This window comes from Eulemur rufifrons, chromosome 18 (assembly GCF_041146395.1).
Source record: "Eulemur rufifrons isolate Redbay chromosome 18, OSU_ERuf_1, whole genome shotgun sequence".
NCBI lineage: Eukaryota > Metazoa > Chordata > Mammalia > Primates > Lemuridae > Eulemur > Eulemur rufifrons.
This window is the reverse complement of record NC_091000.1, coordinates 42,221,831-42,240,722: the sequence shown is the minus strand read 5'-3', so window position 1 is coordinate 42,240,722 and position 18,892 is coordinate 42,221,831. Positions and strand designations below refer to the sequence as shown.

Genomic DNA, 18,892 nt, shown 5'->3' with positions numbered 1-18,892 from the left:
TCTCATCCTACAATGGACAAAAATAAAACTTCAAAAGTCCAGGTACATATTATATATACACACAAGGCACTCTAAAAGGCTCCCATTTTTGGTTTTTACCAACAGTGAGGACACTGATAAGTCAAACAAAACAAAACATAAACAGACCATCACAAAATGATCGATTCAATTTCCAGTATAATCAGGCACAAGACCTCTGAACCGGTCAAAAATGTAGGGTCCCTATCGGGCATTCGAAGTATAAACTTAGCATTCCAGCCTAGACTTGGAATAATGGGCAAGATGCGAATACTTAATCCAATTCCACCCTTTTCCCCCCTTGCTTTCTACTATTCCTCAACAGAACTCACTGCTCCTGACCGGCTGTCTTCTTGCCTGTTCCTTCCTTACTCTGCCAATCTGCTCAAGATGCTTACCTTTCTCTAAATTACACTCTGTACCTTAAGGAATGGCTCTAACCCTACTTTTTTGTTTTGTTTTGTTTTGTAAGAATTTAATGTGTAAACAAATACAGAAAAATAAGCATTATAGCAACCAAACAACTTTGCTTGTTACAACAATTTTAAAGATACTTCAAGTACATTTATATATATATATATATATATGCACACAATATATATATATGAATATATGAGGCTATCTCCGCAAAGTAACATTTACCTTCCTGTAGAAGAACTTCGCTGTCTCAGATTTTAAGCCAGGAAAGTAAGATTCATGCTGGTAAAGCAATCTTTAGATACTGCCTGGTGTCATAATTAGTATACTTTAAAATTGTAAAAAGGTCTTCCAAATGGGGAAAGAATGTGCTTAAAGGAGATGGCTGGGGCTTCCCAGAGTAAATCCTTGCCCAAAGGGGCCCTACTATCTGCAGGATTAAAATGGTCAAGACAAATTGAAAGCTAGGAAAACAAATACCTTCAGTGTATTTGCCTGATTTAAGTGGTTATCTCCAAAGTACACTGAACAGTAGAGATAAGATTTTTAAGAACTAAATGGTATTTATTTGCCTTTGGTACTAAAGTGAGAGAATAAAACATCTATGGTTAATTATTGATCTCAAATGACAATTTTACATGAGGTTTCTATTCTAAGTATAGTAGATTGATTCTTTAAAGTAGACTTATTCATGTATAAGATAGGTTATCACGCTCATCTTGAATTATTTGAGGAAGTATTGCCACTGAAAGTGATCTTTTTCCTGAGAAAGTCATTCTAACCCTACTTTTTAAGAAAATCTTCTCACAACTGCATTCCAATTCTAAAATACTTATCCTTTCTAATTTCATTCTGTTTTATATTTTTCTCTAATGATTTCTATCCCTGAGGTATCTTCTTCCAACCACACTGAACTTTCTTTTAAGGCAGGAACTGTGTGTCATACCTTGTAGAAGCTGGGCAATATCTCACTTATCATTTGCCTAGGTATGCTCAGATCATGACATACTTCTGCTTATACCCCAGGGTTCTTTAACAAGACAAGTCCAAACCCCATGTCATAGCATAGAAAGAAACCAACATGACGCCATGCAAACAGCACAGGTTTTGAAGCATAGACTTGTTCTTTCATGCCAGCCACGTGATACTGGTGAAGTCAAATTCTGAGGTTCTAGTGCCTAAACTGTAAAATGGGGAGCTCAGTATCTGTTCACAAAGTTACTTTCATTAAATGAAGCAGTATACAAGAAGTACCTTGCATAATATAAAAAAAAAAAGAAAAAAAATACTAGTTCTCTTCCTCTCCTCTCCTCTTGTACAACTGTCTCCGAAAAGGCCAACCTACAGCTTTGCCTTCTGCTCCTAACCCCAACATTCCCTATGCTGCAAGCCTCATGCTGTTCAGCCACACCACACTTCCTTTCCACCTGTGCCTCAAAGCCTTTGAACAAATCTGCTGTTCCAGCTTCTAAATAGTACTTTTTATCTGGCAAACTTCTTATTCATCCTTCAAGTTCCAGGTTAACTACCACCTCCACTGAGAAGTATTTTGGTATATTCCAAGTAAAGTGAGTCATCTTCCTCATAGCTTCCGAGAGTGCTTTGAACATGCTCACATGAAGCAGTTGCCAGAGTATAATTATTTATATTAGGACTTTTTTTCCCATTAGCTTTTAAACTCCTATAACTCATCAGTACCCCCAGTATATACACTACGTGATGCTTTATTGGCACTCAGACATTTTCTTAATGAATAAATTAATGAACTGAATAGACACCAATTCAGATAAGATATTATAGTGTTTGAAAGTCAAAGATGTGAGCTTCGATTTACCAGTAACCGGAAAAACGAAGCCAGGCTTAACGAACTTACTCAGCAATATCCTAGAGATCCACAAGGTGACGCTGTCTCCATGAGAAAGAGCTGCATGTGCGGCTCCACTTTCTCTACAAAGTAGGAAGCCAATGCAAGCGATCAACTTGAAGTTGAAAAAAATAAATGCTAATAAATCAAAAGAAATTAATTCAATCAGCCAAGATAATTATTAGGGAGCAAGAAAGTAACTGCGAAAAAGCTACTGTATTCGGCTGTTAATACAATATGAAAACTTAAGTGAAGCCCATTCAGCCAAAAAGAGCTGGCTAATAGCAAAGAAGACAGGAAGTGACAGGGGAGAGAAGAGACTTGTGACAAAACGGAGTGGGGGTGGGGTTTGAGGGCAAAACAGTGGGCTCAAAACGGGGCTCCTGTCCAGCCACAAACACGGACATCTGTCTTTTAGGGGTGGGAGGGACAAACAGAAACCAAAAGAGCGGTTCCCACGAAAAATACAAACAATTTAGGACCAGAAGTTAGTGCTTTCCGAGATGATCCTTACAAACTACAGAACGAGAAGGGATTCTTCCCACGCTAGAGAGCAAGTGCAGTATGGCACTGTCAGAAGTGGCCCAGGGGAGTGAGGAAGCACCTCTCAACGCTTCATACAGACATGAACAAGGGCATTAAAACACAGTAGCAGAAAGGTGGCAATGGCTTTGTGAATAAGAACAGGTGAGATGAGCACCGTGGGATGTCCAGAAACAGTGGGTGGTTAGGAAGAGCCAGGACACCGCTATCACAGACAGTTAGGTCGGCTGAGAACCACGCATAGCATCAAGTATTTCAGAAAGGTCACACTATACTATCCAGGATGTCACACCACACAGCACCACCTTCAAACGACAAAACTGTTGGCATCTGGGAGAAAAGAAGACAGGAATCCCCTAGGGCTACTGGCCTCACATCTTCAGCTGAAAAACCAGAGAGGGAAATAAAATGAAGACTAACACAGGTTTCGATAATTACGTGGAGACGACCCGCAAGGAATCTAAGAGGGCCGCCAGTGACCAAAAATAGAAAGCACCTGTTCCTTTTCCTGTGTCTGCTGTCTCACCAACCTCATCCAACCGAAAGATAAAACCAGAAAACAAAGTCCTCCTAAACTCTTCTCCACAACTATCATCACATTCTGTGGACTTCCCTCCCAAGTCTCTTAATCAAAGCCCTCTGCTGAAGTTCAGAGCCTCATTTTTACTCCCCTAGACTGTTATTCTAGTGTTTTACCAGCTTAGACGTGTATTCTCCAATATATGACTAGGCCAAAACAACACAGTGAAAATTACTTATTTACAACAAATTAGCCTGTATCCTTCCACAGGTGCCCAGCAGACAGTTCAGATCAGCGGTTTCCAGTATTGAGCGCCCCTGGGACTTCACAGTGTCCAACCCTCTTTCAACCATAATGGCCACTGCTGTTGAGCTGAGCAGGATTTCCTATGAGCACAATGTTCCATGGGCTTAAAAAAAGTTCTGACAATGGCCACCTTCCAATACACAGATGGCTTTTCAGATAATTAAAATTATTGAATTTTAATCTTTTCCACATCACTTCTGTAACTGCATTTAACACAAAGTTTAATAGTTATTTGTGTATTTTTGCTACTCTGATGGGGCTCTAAGCTATAAGCTCAAAGACAAAAATCTGTATTATTTATTTTTGTATAGCCAATGGCACAAAAGCAGCTCACCAGATAAATTAATGCAACACTGCATACTAAGTGACCCTAACAATATCGGGCCAAAAGAAATATAAAGGCAAATACCATTTTTACTAAGGCATAAAGTATTTACCATGTTCTAGAAAGAGCTCTACCAAGAGTTAAAGGATTTGGCATTTACATTTTCCACCTTCAGAACGGCAATATTTTTGAATGATATCATTCATAATATTCAATTATATAAGTATATAAATTATGTATAAATTCCCACATTAGGAAAACAAGTAACATTTTTAAAGTAGAGGATAATTTCTGTTCTATTTCCTGAAAGTTCTAAATTATAAGAAAATTACTTCACTTATAATTAAAAACTCTGAAGTGAAAAAAAAAAAGCACCATTAAGTTTTTCAGAAAATCCTTATTCAATAGTCAACAGCAACTCAATTACAAGGACCTGGAACCAATAAACGGGATAACTCGGTAACATCAATAAGAACTCTGAAAACTGATGAAAATGTTAAGGACATTTTAGCTTCATACTGAAAACACAGGGGACATAGTGAACATCCATTTTTTTTTTAAAAAAATCATGGTAACGCACATCACCAGCAGAGTGAACAATATAAACTACTGAAGAACTAATAAAGCCAGAATCTACAGGCTCATTAATGTAGTCATTCTTACATTTATAGAATTCGCTTAAAAAATGAAATGAAAAAGTGATGCACTGGGAGTTATGAAGTTATTCAATAAACTTTCATCTTTAAATGGAAGGAAAAATATCAATATAAATTACAAATTTATTACATCAAATCAATGATTCAGCTATATTGAGGGTAAAGGGATAAATCCAAAGGCTCCAGGAACAATTTATCAAATTTAACGGAGCAGTCAGATCTGAAAAATTGGCTCTTTTGGGAAAACTGACTCGTTTGGAAAAATTTGGCTCTTTCAGAAATTTGTCATTTAGACTTTATACCTTACAATTTCATCTTCACAAGAAATCTGTTCTTCACCCAGCGTAATCTGGGTCTCAGAAAGATTAAAGATAACTTATACGCACCCAGAGAGAGAGTCAAATTCAAAGCTAAATCTGCCCAAGTCTGCTAAAGAAGCCATCTCTACCGCAAGGGGCCGCAACAACACTGCAAAACAAGAGCAGCACTAACCCGAATTTATCAGACAGCACAGAAAGTAAGTCATATTTTTCTAGTATACGTTACTTTAAACAGGTTTTTATTCCCTAAGTATTCACTAAGTTGTTTCATAGAAAATTGATACAAAGAATCTAACACCTAATGACATGTAACCAGCCATATTATGAGGAGGTTAGACCATAATGAAGGTCTTTATCTACAGATCAAAGGAGTTCCTTCCTTCGGAAAAAAAAAAAAAAAAACACAAAAAATAACAGAACAGACTATCCATTTCTGTGCTAGGCATGGTAAATACAAACTTAAAACATAACCATAGTCCCTACCCCCATGGAGTTTGCATTACATTTTTAATATTTTTATTTAAATATTCTTCTGTTCAACACAAAAATAAAACATTTTCATTTAAAAATAGTAAATATAAAAATATCATCATTGTCAAGAAGCCTTAAAGTATCATCATATGTACATAAAACAATCCTTAAGTATGTGTATGTGTATGTGTGGGCATAGGTGTACGTATGCTTGAATTTTCATACTTAAATAAACACGTACATCATAACATGCCAGGCTTGGTGGTTAAACACCCTTGTCCTACAATTCTATGCAAAGGCTAGTTCTTTAAAGATATCATTTTTTTCAAATAAATGAAACTTTAGGTCTCACCATTTTCTTTACATATATATACAAGGATAGCAAAATTATGGAAACATGAACAGAAAAGATACTTCAAAGCAGTGGTTACATCTTGCTGGGTAGAAAGGAGATTTGAAGCATCTTGCTTCCTAGAGGGGAAAACAAAAAAACTAAAACAACCTAAGTAGTAGATGAGGGCTTTTATAATAATTTAAAAACAAGACAGTAATGTAAAAGTTGGGCCACATCAGGAAGGATAAAAAAATAGTGCAATAATTGGATTCAGGTTATAGAGTTGGAGGAGAGAGAAGAGCTATTAAGAGGGAAGACATGGCCCACTCGCAGTTTGCAGAAAAGGGGCACGATGCAGTCAAGATGAAGATGAGAACAGGAATAACAATATCATACAGGCAAAAAGGCATCTCTTCCTCCTGAAGGCAGGAGTTGGGACAAGAGGCAAATGCACCTCCAGATGAATTAGGGCATTTGAGAACACAAAGCAAAGCTTGAGGCAGAGTCAGCTGGGGTAGGTGTGGGAAGGCACGTGCAAGGGGTTAGCAGCCTTGCAGAGCAGTGGGAATAGCTGCTGTGAAAACAGAAAGCCAAATCAACAAGTGCAAAGACTGCTAAAAGCAATGAGAGCTCCGCTGAGGCTTGCAGTTCTAAATTGCACATTTACAGATTTAAATGAAAATGCTTTAAAAGACCCAATAGGCTTTAGTGCAGCTCTTTTATGGAGGAACAATTTCCTCTCCTGGAATAGAGAGAGATAAACCCCTTAACAAAGTGCTATGAAAACTCTTTTGGAAACCAAACCATTCAGTGTGATGTATGTGGAAAACAGGCATTGAGATATAGAGTTACATACATTTATAATTTGGGTACGCGTGCGTGCGCAGCTAAAATTTTTCCAGTGGTTGGATTTCTGGTCCAAAGGTTTCGAGCATTTTAAGCATAATTATATATTGAACTTTGAAATAGTGAGGGTGGCTGGCCATTAAGGAAAAACTAAAGCAGAACAGACAGCTTTAAAAACTGAGTTTCCGTGCTGTACTAGGAGATAGCCCCAGGTTCTAAGCATTTTTCAGAAGAAACAAATTCTCAGCTGACACCTCTTCTGCTTATTGATGAAATGCTGCAACTTTCACTATTATTTATCCAGTGTTTTTACATATATATGTCTCGTTTCATATTAAATTCTTAAATAAAGACAAATATAAATTAAGGTCTCTCAGGTTAGCCATTTGTATTATCCACCTTGGTATTCCCAAGAGAGCAAAATACCTAACATATAGTAGATAATAAACAAAAGGAAGGCAGAAATTACATGGCAGTCTTTCTCATTCTGCAAAGTTCAAATAATTTTATTTTTCTTTATTTTTTGAGGGGGAGACAGAGTTTCATTCTGTCACCCGGGCTAGAGCACAGTGGTGTCATCATAGCTCACTGCAACCTCAAACTCCTGGGCTCAAGCTGTCCTCCTGCCTCGGCCTCCCTCGTGTGCTAGGATTATAGGTGTGAACCACTGCCTGGCCTACCTAACTTTCTAATGCAAACAAATACTAGTCAATTTTAAATGGGCAGTTCTAAATTTCAAAATGCAATTTTACCAGAACCGCAACTCTTGCCCCCCAATCTCAATACAATTTAAAATGGCATTTTTGTCTACTTGTTGGTTTATGTTAAAACAATAACACCATGAGAGTTAAAACATCACTACTATAACCTTCACAACATAAGGAATGTTAGGAGTATTCCTTCCTAACAAAAGTTTAAAGCAACTAAAAAACTGGGAGACCAAAGTGTAAATTATCAATACAACGATGATAATGACGACGATGTTTGCACTAACATTTTTGTGCACTTATTATAGATGAACTATTCTAAGCACTTTGTACATGTTATTGCATTTATCCTCACGCCAACCATGAAGAGTAGTAACTATTATTATGTTTCCATATTATAGATGAGTAAAATGAGGTACAAAGGTAGATCAAAAGAGTATTATATTTACCTGGTAAAATTATGAAAACCTTGGACTCAGAAGTCACCAGGACACAAACATAATGAGGAAAATGACTACTCATCTCTTGGTCATAAAACCAAAGTCTAAAAGTCTTTGATTTTCTGACTACAGTATGTTCTTTAAACTAAGCTCAAGGGAAAACAGGACAAACAAGTCATTTCCCCATGAAGTAATAACATCAGGTCCCAAAAACAGGGGTACTACTATTAAGTTATCACAGATTTACATATACCACAAATATGAGTGTTCTTTAATTTTCAAAACTGCACTTACACAAACTGGTAAGAGCAGAAGCATGCTGGCTCAAGCATCACGGAAGAAAATAATTCAGTTATACTTCATCACAAGACTGGCCAAGTACTAGAAATCTGATTATGTGAATCTACAATTAGTCTCTGTGAATTTTCAGTCTTATGAAATCATGATATACTGAATACCCACAGACTTCATCGCTTACGAACACTGTCACCTAATTCTAACTAGTCAGATATGAGCAACTACTATAACCAACTCTAGCTACGAGTCAAATGCACTCAATTTAGGATCATCTAAAATATGGCTTTGCATTATCAGCACAGCTCACATGCACTGTCTAAACTGACTTAAAAAAAAAAAAGCCAGGTATGTTTAAAAACACTGCAATCTACCTTCAACTTAAACGAGCAATAAATAATAACAGCTGGGGAGTCCCAGTAACACAGGCAGAGCTGCTGATGGGTTTCAGCTGCCAGCATCACCCTTTGGGGAGGACGGGATAGGGAGAGATTGCGTGTTTATCCCAGCATGGACGCAAGCGGTATCGTTTTTTATGGTGTCATGGCATTAAAAAAGGCTGGAAAATGCTGGTGACTAGGATAAGAGCTAAGGCTGTAAAATCACAATGTCTGGGCTCAAATCCAGGTCCCTCTTTAGGCAATTCTTTATCCTGGGCAAGTTCCTTATCTTCTCAAAACCTCAGTTCCTCCATGTGTAAAACAGGGATAATGGTAACGGCTACCTCACAAGACATCTATGAAGAGTAAGCAAATTAATGCACACAAGGCACGTATTAGAGCGCATGGGACACAGCAAGCGCTTGCTCAATGTCTGCTGTCACCTCCTCATCACATCACAGACCATGTTTCAGAAGCCAAGGACAAACTAATAGAAAGTTGATGCCTACTGCCACTAGACTGCTTCAAAAATATCAATAATATTGATCAGTTTTCCAACCCTAATTTTTGTATACCTATTCTGTTGATAGCTTCTCATTGGTCCTAAAAGAAACAAATATTTTAAGTTATTTACATCTTCATTTCTTCAAGAATAAGGACATTTGCCTCTGTGGTTAGTTTTCTCATTATCAATTGCCTTGGCTATTTACTACTTTTATATCTGATGCATGTTCTTTTAAGATCTCCATGGAGATTTACAGCTGGCTGCTAAGCACAGTTTATGAACATATTAGGAACACAGTTTCCTAAGTGACAACCTAAGAATCCTGCCAGTTCCTACCCACCTACATCTTCCTCTAAAATCCATCCTGACTCCTCTATCCCCTCAGCTTTGCCTCAGGTCAAGCACTCGCCACCTCGGACTGCCCCAACCATCTCCTCACAGTCCCCGCCCGGCCACTCAATCTAGCCCACCCTTCCTATTTTCATACAGCCACAGGAATTATCTCTGAGGGGACGAGTTGGGTTAGGAGGCATCTGATCACGTCATTTTGCTGCTTGAAAGCAAGCCGCCAACCTACTATTAAGAGGCTTAAGAAAGACAGCAACAATCCAAATGGATGGGCTTTCCTTAGATCTTGACTCGAATAAGCTGTAAAAAAAAATTCTGAGACAAAGAAATTTGCATATTTTTATGATATCAAAGAGTTAGGTGTTAAGACTTGGTGATAATAATGTATTTAAAGTTTTTTAAAGTCATTATTGTTTAAAGTTATATGTCAAAATAATTACGGATGAATTGATACGATGTCTTGGATGTACTTCAAAATAATCCAGTTGGAGTCAGGAGAGGGAGAATGAAAGATGAAAAGCAGTTGGCTGTGAGTTCCCCATGTTGGATGATGAATATTTGGGGGTCCATTACACCACTGTCTCTAATATTGTGTCTGTGATTTGCCATACCATAAATGTTATTTAGGAGGGAAAAAACTCATGTCTAGTTGACTAAAGAATGGAGCCTCTTTCTTAAACCACTCGTTCACAAGCAAGTGTGACTGTGGCCTGTCTCTTCTCTGGATCCATCACCCCACCCACACCACAGGCTGGGCACACCCACCATCAGGCCAGGCCCCTTCACCTGTGTCTCTTTTCTGCCAATAGCCTCTCTAGACTCCTGGACACACCTTTGAGACCTAGTTCAAACGGCCACTTCTCTGAGGCTCTCCCTATGTCCCTCGAGTGCTCCTGGGCACAACTTCAACACTCTGCACATGTCTACATTCTCACGATTATTTTGGTTTGTTATAATATTTGTTGTTGTTGTTGTTGTTTTACTTTTATTCTATTTTTACCTCCCACAAAAGATTATGGATTCCTTAAGGGCAAAAGCTATGTTTTTTTCATTTCAATAAATATTCCCTATAATATGCCTGGAAGTAATCATTTAATAAATGCTTTGAAAAACAGAAGGCAAAGTCAACAGAACAGTGATGGTAAACATCATGAACAAAATGATATGTCTAGTAAATCATAGCTTATATACCCTTAACATGCCATTATTTATCTATTGTATATTTCTCACATTCTTTAAAAATTCATTATCATTTTTTTAAGGAATATGTTACACATTTCATAAGGAATGTCAATATTATTTAGAGATGAAACTATACCCAAAGAGATGTGGACAGCTTTATTTTCCTGTTTCTGAAAGTAAGTATAAACTAAAATACGATCTTTATGCTATCTTCGCATTTCATCTGGTATCGCTGTGGGAATGTATATTTTGCTCTGTTGGAAAGACTGTGTATCATTTCTTACTGCATAATGATAAAAATGTCAAAATACTCTATTAATGTGAAATAATATCTCTGACCTACACATGAGAGATAAAGTACAAATGTGAACTTATCAGGAAAGGACTGTTACTACTTATGACAGGAAATAGTCCAAAAGTTTCACATTTCTAAACTATGAAAAATAACACAGAAATAAGTTAATGCTAACTTAGCCAGCTGTTATTAACACTCCTCTGATACCTTAAGGAAATGAACAATAGAAAGGAAACACCTACTAGTATAAAACTTCATTGGCTTCGTGTCTTTCATATCTCACAGTTTCACACATTAACCTGCAAAAGAGATAAAGACATGAGTTCAATAACTGTCATTAAAAACAGACTAACAGTTTAAAAAACTTAAATGAGCCATGTAGTCCAGAAAGATTATTTTACATGGCTTGTCACCATCCTTTATTAGCCTCGAGATGAATATTTTTGGTACCTAGGTTAACAAAATTAAATAAAACAAAATAAAATCTGGCAAAGATATGCTAGAAAAAAACATCTGATAAGATGTCAACTTCACTCTGCTTATTTTGTGGGGAAAAACACTGTGTGTATTTTATACTTTGTAAATGGCACGTGGATAAATTAATGTTCCCCAAGGTAAATAGAGAACAAGTAGGAACCTAAAACTTAGAAAGGAAAACCTATTCATTTAAAAAGTGATAACATCATTCACGGCTCAACATTAACGTTACTCAACAGTATGGAATTTCAGACAAAAGTAGGCTTTTATTAACTAAGTATTTTTATTACCAATGACTAAATGGAGGCTTTAGGACCTTAAAGATATGTTATTTCAGCTGACTCACCCTGGAGGAAAAAATTAGGAAATTATAAAAATTATGAAAAACATGAATAATGTTTAAATATTCAAAATGACCTTGAGAACAGCATCTTCAAGAAGCATCCGATTGTATGAAGCCAATTAAGTATTCTCCAAAACACACAAATGCAAATCAGAGAATGACTATTCTGTCTTTTGAAGAAATGAGTAAATAGAAAAAGCTTGCTACAAAAGTGATTATTTCAACATCGCCTCCATTTTGGTCAAAGGGGCTAATGTTTTCCAACCTGTGAAACACTGCCATCAACCCACATCCACGTTTCTTTCCCCTGTTTACTAAATCCAACAAAACTCTCTGCGGTACACTTCCTCCTTGTTCTTCCCACTGCCACCAGCCTACGTTAGAGGTCCTTATCCTCAGTCTCATCCTCCTAACACTCCAACTAACTCTCACTGAACTCCAGGAGGCAGCAGTAAATCTTGAACACACATCATTAATCGCACATTCTTCTTTAACAGGTTGAATCCCAATTCTTCATAGGAAGGGATGATGTCACAAGTGATGAGTCTAAAAATATTTGGTCTCAAATGAAGTATGAGGCTCTGCCTTGTTTCCTGTTAGAACAGAAGGGTCTTGGCCTCCGCCTCTTTACTTCCACCCTAAATCTCACTCCTTCTCCTACACGAGACCCTGTGTTCCTGCAAGCTTACCTCCTTCCCCCACATTACCACCCATTTCTGCCTCTCTACCCAATCATGCCCACCTATGTATAAACACATCTTTGTATAGCACCTCTTGAGTGGGGTGACGATCCTCTCTTAACTTCACATGCCCCTCCAGCTATTATCTACATTTTGCTCTTCCATTACAGAAAATCTCCCTTTAGAGTTGTCTATACACTCCACTTTCTCACCCTCTTCCCCACTCTTCAACATTTGGTCCCTGAAACTCCAAAGAAAAGGATCTAAAAGTAATCTGCATCCCCCTTGTTATCTAAATCCTATCTGTCCTTATCCTAATTTCACTTCTCGGCAGCATTTGATTACTCCTTTTTCCTTATAGCACTATGTTCTTTAGGCTTCCTGTCCTTGGCCTCTTAGTTTTCTCCACTTAACTTACTACTCATTTTCCGGGTTTCCTTTGGATTTCCTCCCACCCTATTCCTCTACCTGACCTCTAAATGTTATTTCCAGGGGCCTGGCCTTATCCTTCTCTATTCCCAAGTAATCTCACCCAGTTTATGATTTTAATCTATAAACTGATGATTTCCAAAGCAATGACCCAGACCTAATCTCTCATCGAGACAGCCACTCATTTAAATGACTACTCTATGTAGCTACTCGAATGTGTAATAGCCACCTCACGTTTAAAATATCCCAAACAGAACCTTAATTTCTCCCCCAAAAAGCTGCTCTCCCAAAATTAGTATCTAAATATTTAGGCCAACAACCTTGCAGTCCTCATTCTTGATTCCTCTCTTTTCTTCACATTCATCTTTCTTCCAGCACCTGTTTCCAAAATGTATCCTTCAAAACTGACCAAGTTCACCATCTGCCCTGCTAAAATCCAGTATGAGCCATCATTAGCCCACCACTATCTCTTACCCGGACCACAAGTACAGACTTCTACTTCTACCTTTGCACGCCTACCGTCCATTCTCCATGCAGCTTCCACAGTAAGTCAGATCATCTCACACCTCTGCTCTTCATCTCCACAACCTCAAGAAGAAAATCCAAACTTCTTATCTTTGAATACAAGGTCCTATACTATTTGCTATCCTTACTATACTATATTTTACTTATTACTTACTATACTTTACTATACCATAGTCCATGCCTTCCCCTACACCAAGCCTGTTCCCATGACAGAGCATTTTGGGTCCCTCTACATTGCAGAAATCTTTGCACGGCTGCCCTGACTCAAATGTCACCTCCTTTTGGCTCCAAAGTCAGATCAGCCCAGCACCCATTCTTACCACACTCAACACACTAACATCTGAATAAAGTAATATTGATTCATTATCTCAATCTTGTCTGCTCCACTAGGAACATAAGTTCAGTGATGGTTTGATCTACCCCAAAGGTATGTCTCCACAGTCGACATCAATTTCTAGCACACAAATGGCCTCCAATCAATCAATAATTGTTTACAAAATAAATAAATGTAACCAGTGATATCAGGAAATCTTGATAAAGTTTCTTATGTGACAATGTTGTAAATAAATGAAATAAATAAGTACCAAATGCTTTTGTCTTTAAACTTTGTTAAGGAATGTTTTAGCAAAAGCATATTGATCTTCCCTGATTTCCTAAAGAGTATTATAATCCTAACTTATTCCTTAATGATCTAAAGGTGCCCGTAAAATGACAATTACACTCATCCAAAATGCTGAAGAAAACATACATGTATTTCAGCAGGCTCTTGTTTCCACACTAAATAGCCCCAAACAATTGCTCTACTTTTCACAGATTTTTGGTTTCCACTCCAAACTACAGCATTCTCTTCCCCTTTGGTAAATATGCTGCTTCTAGTTTGTACAGATTAAAGGGGTACACATTAGAAAAATAGTTTAAATTATGTTGAAAAAATATAGTCTTTAAGTGAAGATCTGAAAACTTTTACATTCGTGAGCTTATAGCAAAATAGTGACATCTATTTTAACTGCTCCACAACACTGCAGGGAGCTGAAGGTTTCAAATAAATGAAAGCCCCTTTCCCCGTCCCTCGTGGGGGAACGCTAACATTGCTCTACTGCCCAATACTCAATAAACAAACTGAAAATCTTGATCAAGAGCATTTTTTTCCTAAAATTAGAAAACAGTATTATATGGGAATCTTAACTGACTGTTCTCTATTAATCCCAAGGTGACACCTTTATTTATAAAATTGAAAGAAAATAACTTCTCTAAAGGAGATGTATATTTCCCAGAAATGGTAATACATAGTTTATCCAAGTCATGGGGCTTATCTGTACCTCTATTTTTGTTATTATATGGTATCTTGATCTTGTTCTAAAAATGGACTTAAGTCAGTTTAAGCTAATAATTTCCATAAATGTGACTTTTCAACAGAAGCACAATAAAATAAACATCTTAAAGGCCCCACCCTGTAAGTTCTTCCCAACAAGCAAAACTATATAGGCTCCAAAACAGACTTTGCAAGGTGTAAACAGACCAAACTATATCCTTGAATTAATCAAGTATTTCTAATCAAAAATTACCTTTGAAACTGCAGAAAGTTGACAGTTCTTAAGCTGGCTGATGGGTGTATGAAACTTCATTGTATCATCATTTCTACTTTTGTAATGAAAATTTCCATAAGTATTAAAAATCCTTATTCTAGTTCATAGAATTCCTATTATCTAAATAATTTTATAACCAAACACTGGAAACATACAAAATATAATCAATGTATCTAAATATTACATGTGTGTAGTTTTATGGGCATAAGGGGAATGTGTCATTTGTATTTGCATATTATTAATAATTAGTTATATTTGCATTTAAGGATTAAACACACTTGATTAAATCAACAATTGCTACTGCAGTTTTTTTCCTTGGGAAACCTGTCATCACAAAACATAAAATGAAAGTTACACACTGTAAAAATTATTCTTGTTCTAATTTGAACCATCTTTTAAAATCCCAATGGTTTTGCCCTTTCTAATAAAACTTGACTGAATTTTTAAACATTTAATCTGCAATCTACTTTAAATGATTTTCATTAAAAATTTAATTTTAGAACTACTCAATCCTCTTGATACTTTTTTCAATTAACAACTAAATATGAAATTGACATGCTCACAAATTAATTAGTGTTTAAAGAGTAAAGGGGAAATACACAGAAAAAGTACTCCTTTCATAATTAAAAACTGCTGGTGTAACAGAGGTAAAGTTCTGAAAAAGAGCAAAATATTTTTGGATTTGTGTCTTTAAAACCTCCAGCCCTTTCTGGGAATTAAAACCTGCATTCCTGCCCAAGGCCAGTAATCAAAGAGCAGGAAAACTGTTTTCCAGCATCTTAAACCACAGGAGATGGCTCAACATAATTGTCTGGATGAGGGTCTTGAGATCAGTCTTCACTGGAGATAAGGTCTACTGAAAGCACCAACTATAGTTTAACAATAGCCCGAAGCCATAACATGTGACACTGGTCACACAGACCAGAGCCCAGGAGCCCAACCACCGAACCCCCCCCCTTAAAAAGCCCTGTACTTTTGCTTAAAGGCAGGATGGTGGTCTTTTGAGATGCTGGTCTGCTGCCCACTTAATTTGCTGGCAAATTAATAAACTTCTCTTTCCTTTTCCTCAAACCACTTGTCCTCATTCTTTGGTCTCACTGATTTGGCCTCAACACAACTAGATAGAGCTGGAGAAAACAAGACCTTCCCGTTATGTCCTACTTGGTGTTTATAGTTATTCATCTTCCCAGAGTCCTTTATTTTCTATTCTAATTAATGTAAATTCACTTCTATTCTTTAATATGAAGCCCAGATAACCATAAATGAAGTTACTGTATCACTGTATAACAGAATTGTTAAGATTTTTATATGAGTGGACTATGTAAAAGCAAAAATGGTATAAAGTGTGTTTCCCAGAAAGAGGCAGTCTACTTAGTGCAATAAACATATTGCTACAAAGACCTAGATACTAAAATAATGAACCTGATCATTCTTTGAATAATTAAAAGTGTTGCGTACCCATGTTACAAAACTGCACTTGTATCCCCTAAATTTATTGAAATAGATACATGGAAGTTCTGGTTCCTAATGTATTTGAGTGCTAAGTAGTAGGTTTTTATTTGCCAGTATGGCAAATAGTGCCACTTTTGATATAGTCACCAAGTAGTGTTTATTCTTTTCATAGAGACAGACAGACACCAGAGTGGGGGTGGGAGAATATTACTAGGATGAAAATGTCAAAAATTATTAGATACAATTGAATGTAATTTTGTAAAACTTTTAAGGCCAAGTACAAGTACAAGGGCTGGATGAAGCAGAGTTTTCATAAGTTTTCTTTAAGCCCACTTCTTAGCTATAATAAATGATCATATAAAAATTCTAGCATTCATAATAGGAGGAATAAGTTCTAGTGTTCTATAGCACTGTATAGGGTGACTATAATTAACAACTGACGTTATATTTTCAAATAGCTAAAAATGTGTTCCCAATGCAAAGAAATGATAAATGTTTGAGGTGATACGCTAATTACCCTAATATGATCATTACACACTATATACATGCATGTATTGAAATATCCCACTGTACCCCATAAATATGTATAATTATTGCCAGTTAAAAATAATAAAAGCAAAAATTCTAGCATTTTATTAATTAAATTCTATTATTATTAAATTAATATTAAAATGACATACCTAAGTTGATGCTCTCTCAAGTTTGATAAGGCTTCCATACCATGTAAATAGGAGTACACTATTTCCAGATCCTGTTTGAAAAGAAAAGGATAGGAAGTATTAGACTTGTCAGGAAAAGAGATTTCTAAAATAAGTCATTATTATATCTATAGATCAAATTAAGCTATGGATAGCTTTTTTAAAAAATACATGTTTTCTTAGACATTAAACATTAAAAGAAAAGCTGAATTGCACAAATGTCATCCATTACATTTGCTTTGGGGATATGCACAAAACCTACCGAAAATACAAAAGAAATCAACAAATTAATGAAAATAAATTCCTCATTAGTTATTTTTTAATCACCTATTTTCTGCCTTTTACATCAAAATAGCAAATCTAACATTTTAATTTCATAGATAGTTGCCAATACCATTATTAAATCAAATTTTCTTAGTCAATATAAAATTAATGCACATTATATCAAGAATACACTTAAAAACTGAGTATGAATTCAGTTTTTTTCAGTTCTTACCAAAATGACTTTTCTTATATATAATATTTACATTTAAATATTTTCTTTTAACAAAGGCAACACGCCTTGTTTTCCTAGTTCACACTGCAGTAAATAGAAAAAAAGATCCAAAGTTATTCATGAAAGTTCAGAACAGGTACAAATTCAAAGTCCTATTTATTTTCATATTTAAGAAGCCAGCAAGGAATTAGTATTTTAAGACTCTAATGAATATCAAGGATTACACACAGTTTGTGATAACAAGAATATGAGTGGATATTTACTCCTCCCCTAAATCTTAGTCAAAACTTAAAACAAAGGTATTTTAAGAAATTTGTAAAATAATCCTCCCCTTTTTTAAGTAACAGCTTTATTGAGCGATAATTCTCATATCATAAAATTTATCCTTTTAAAATTAACTCAGTAGTTTGTTGTACAATCATCACTAATTTCATAGCATTTTCAGCATCCCAAGTAAAAACCCCATACCCATCAGCAGTCATTCTCCATTTCTCCTTACCCCAAGCTCCTGGCAACCACTAATCTTTGTTTCTATGGATTTACCTATTCTGGACATTTCATGATGGAAATTGCACAATGGAATATATGTATGACCTCTGGGGATGGGCTTCTTTTACTTAGCATAATGCTTTCAAGGTTCATCCGTGTTATAGCATGTAACAGTACTTTCCTTTTATTGCCAAATAATACTTCATTGTAGATGCATATTATATTAATTTGTTTATCAATTGGTGGACATGTGTGTTTTTCTCACTTTTTGCCCATTATGAATAATGCTGCTATGAACTCTTGTGTATAAGTTTTTGTTTGAACACCATTTTCAATTCTCATGGGTATATACCTACCAGTGAAATTGCTGGTTCACATGGTAACCTTATGTTTAACCCTATAAGGAGCTGCCAAACTGCTTTTCTAAGTGGCTGCACAACTTTATAATCCCACCAGTAACATATGAGAAAGCCGATTTCTCTACACCCTTGCCAACCACTCGTTATTGTCCTTTTTGTTTTAACCATCTTACCAGGTGTGAAGTGGTATCTCATTGTGGTTTTGATCTGCATTTCCCTAAGGACTAAAGATGCTAAGCATCTTTTCATGTGCTTTTTGGCCATTTATGTAACTTCTTCAGATAAATGATGTCTATTCAAATTCTTCATTCATGTTTTAATTGGGTCATCTTTTTATCAAATTGTAAGAGCCCTTTATATACTCTGGATAGAAGGTCCTTATCAGATACATAATTGGCAAATATTTTCTCCCATTCTCCATCTTTTTACTTACTTGATGGTGTCCTTTTGAAGCACAAAGTTTTAATTTTGATGAAACCCAACTTATTTTTTCTTTTGTTGCATGAGCTTTTAAAGTCATATTTAATAAACCATTACCTAATACAAGGATCATGAAGATTTACTATTAAATTTCCTTCTAAGAATTC

The 18,892-nt window shown here is 36.2% G+C and overlaps 1 protein-coding gene across 5 annotated transcripts in view; it reads right to left on the bottom strand.

Moving 5' to 3' along the window:
- The window catches only part of RAPGEF2 (Rap guanine nucleotide exchange factor 2), a 240,526-nt gene that overhangs the window by 145,984 nt on the left and 75,650 nt on the right, over nucleotides 1–18,892 (bottom strand). For all 5 annotated transcript variants that reach the window (XM_069493495.1, XM_069493496.1, XM_069493493.1 and 2 more), the window contains exons 2-3: nucleotides 16,944–17,014; nucleotides 11,014–11,070 (exon numbers count right to left, since the gene is read on the bottom strand). In XM_069493495.1, coding sequence (XP_069349596.1) covers nucleotides 11,014–11,070; nucleotides 16,944–17,014 — 128 coding nt within the window. The remainder of the gene's footprint in view (nucleotides 1–11,013; nucleotides 11,071–16,943; nucleotides 17,015–18,892) is intronic.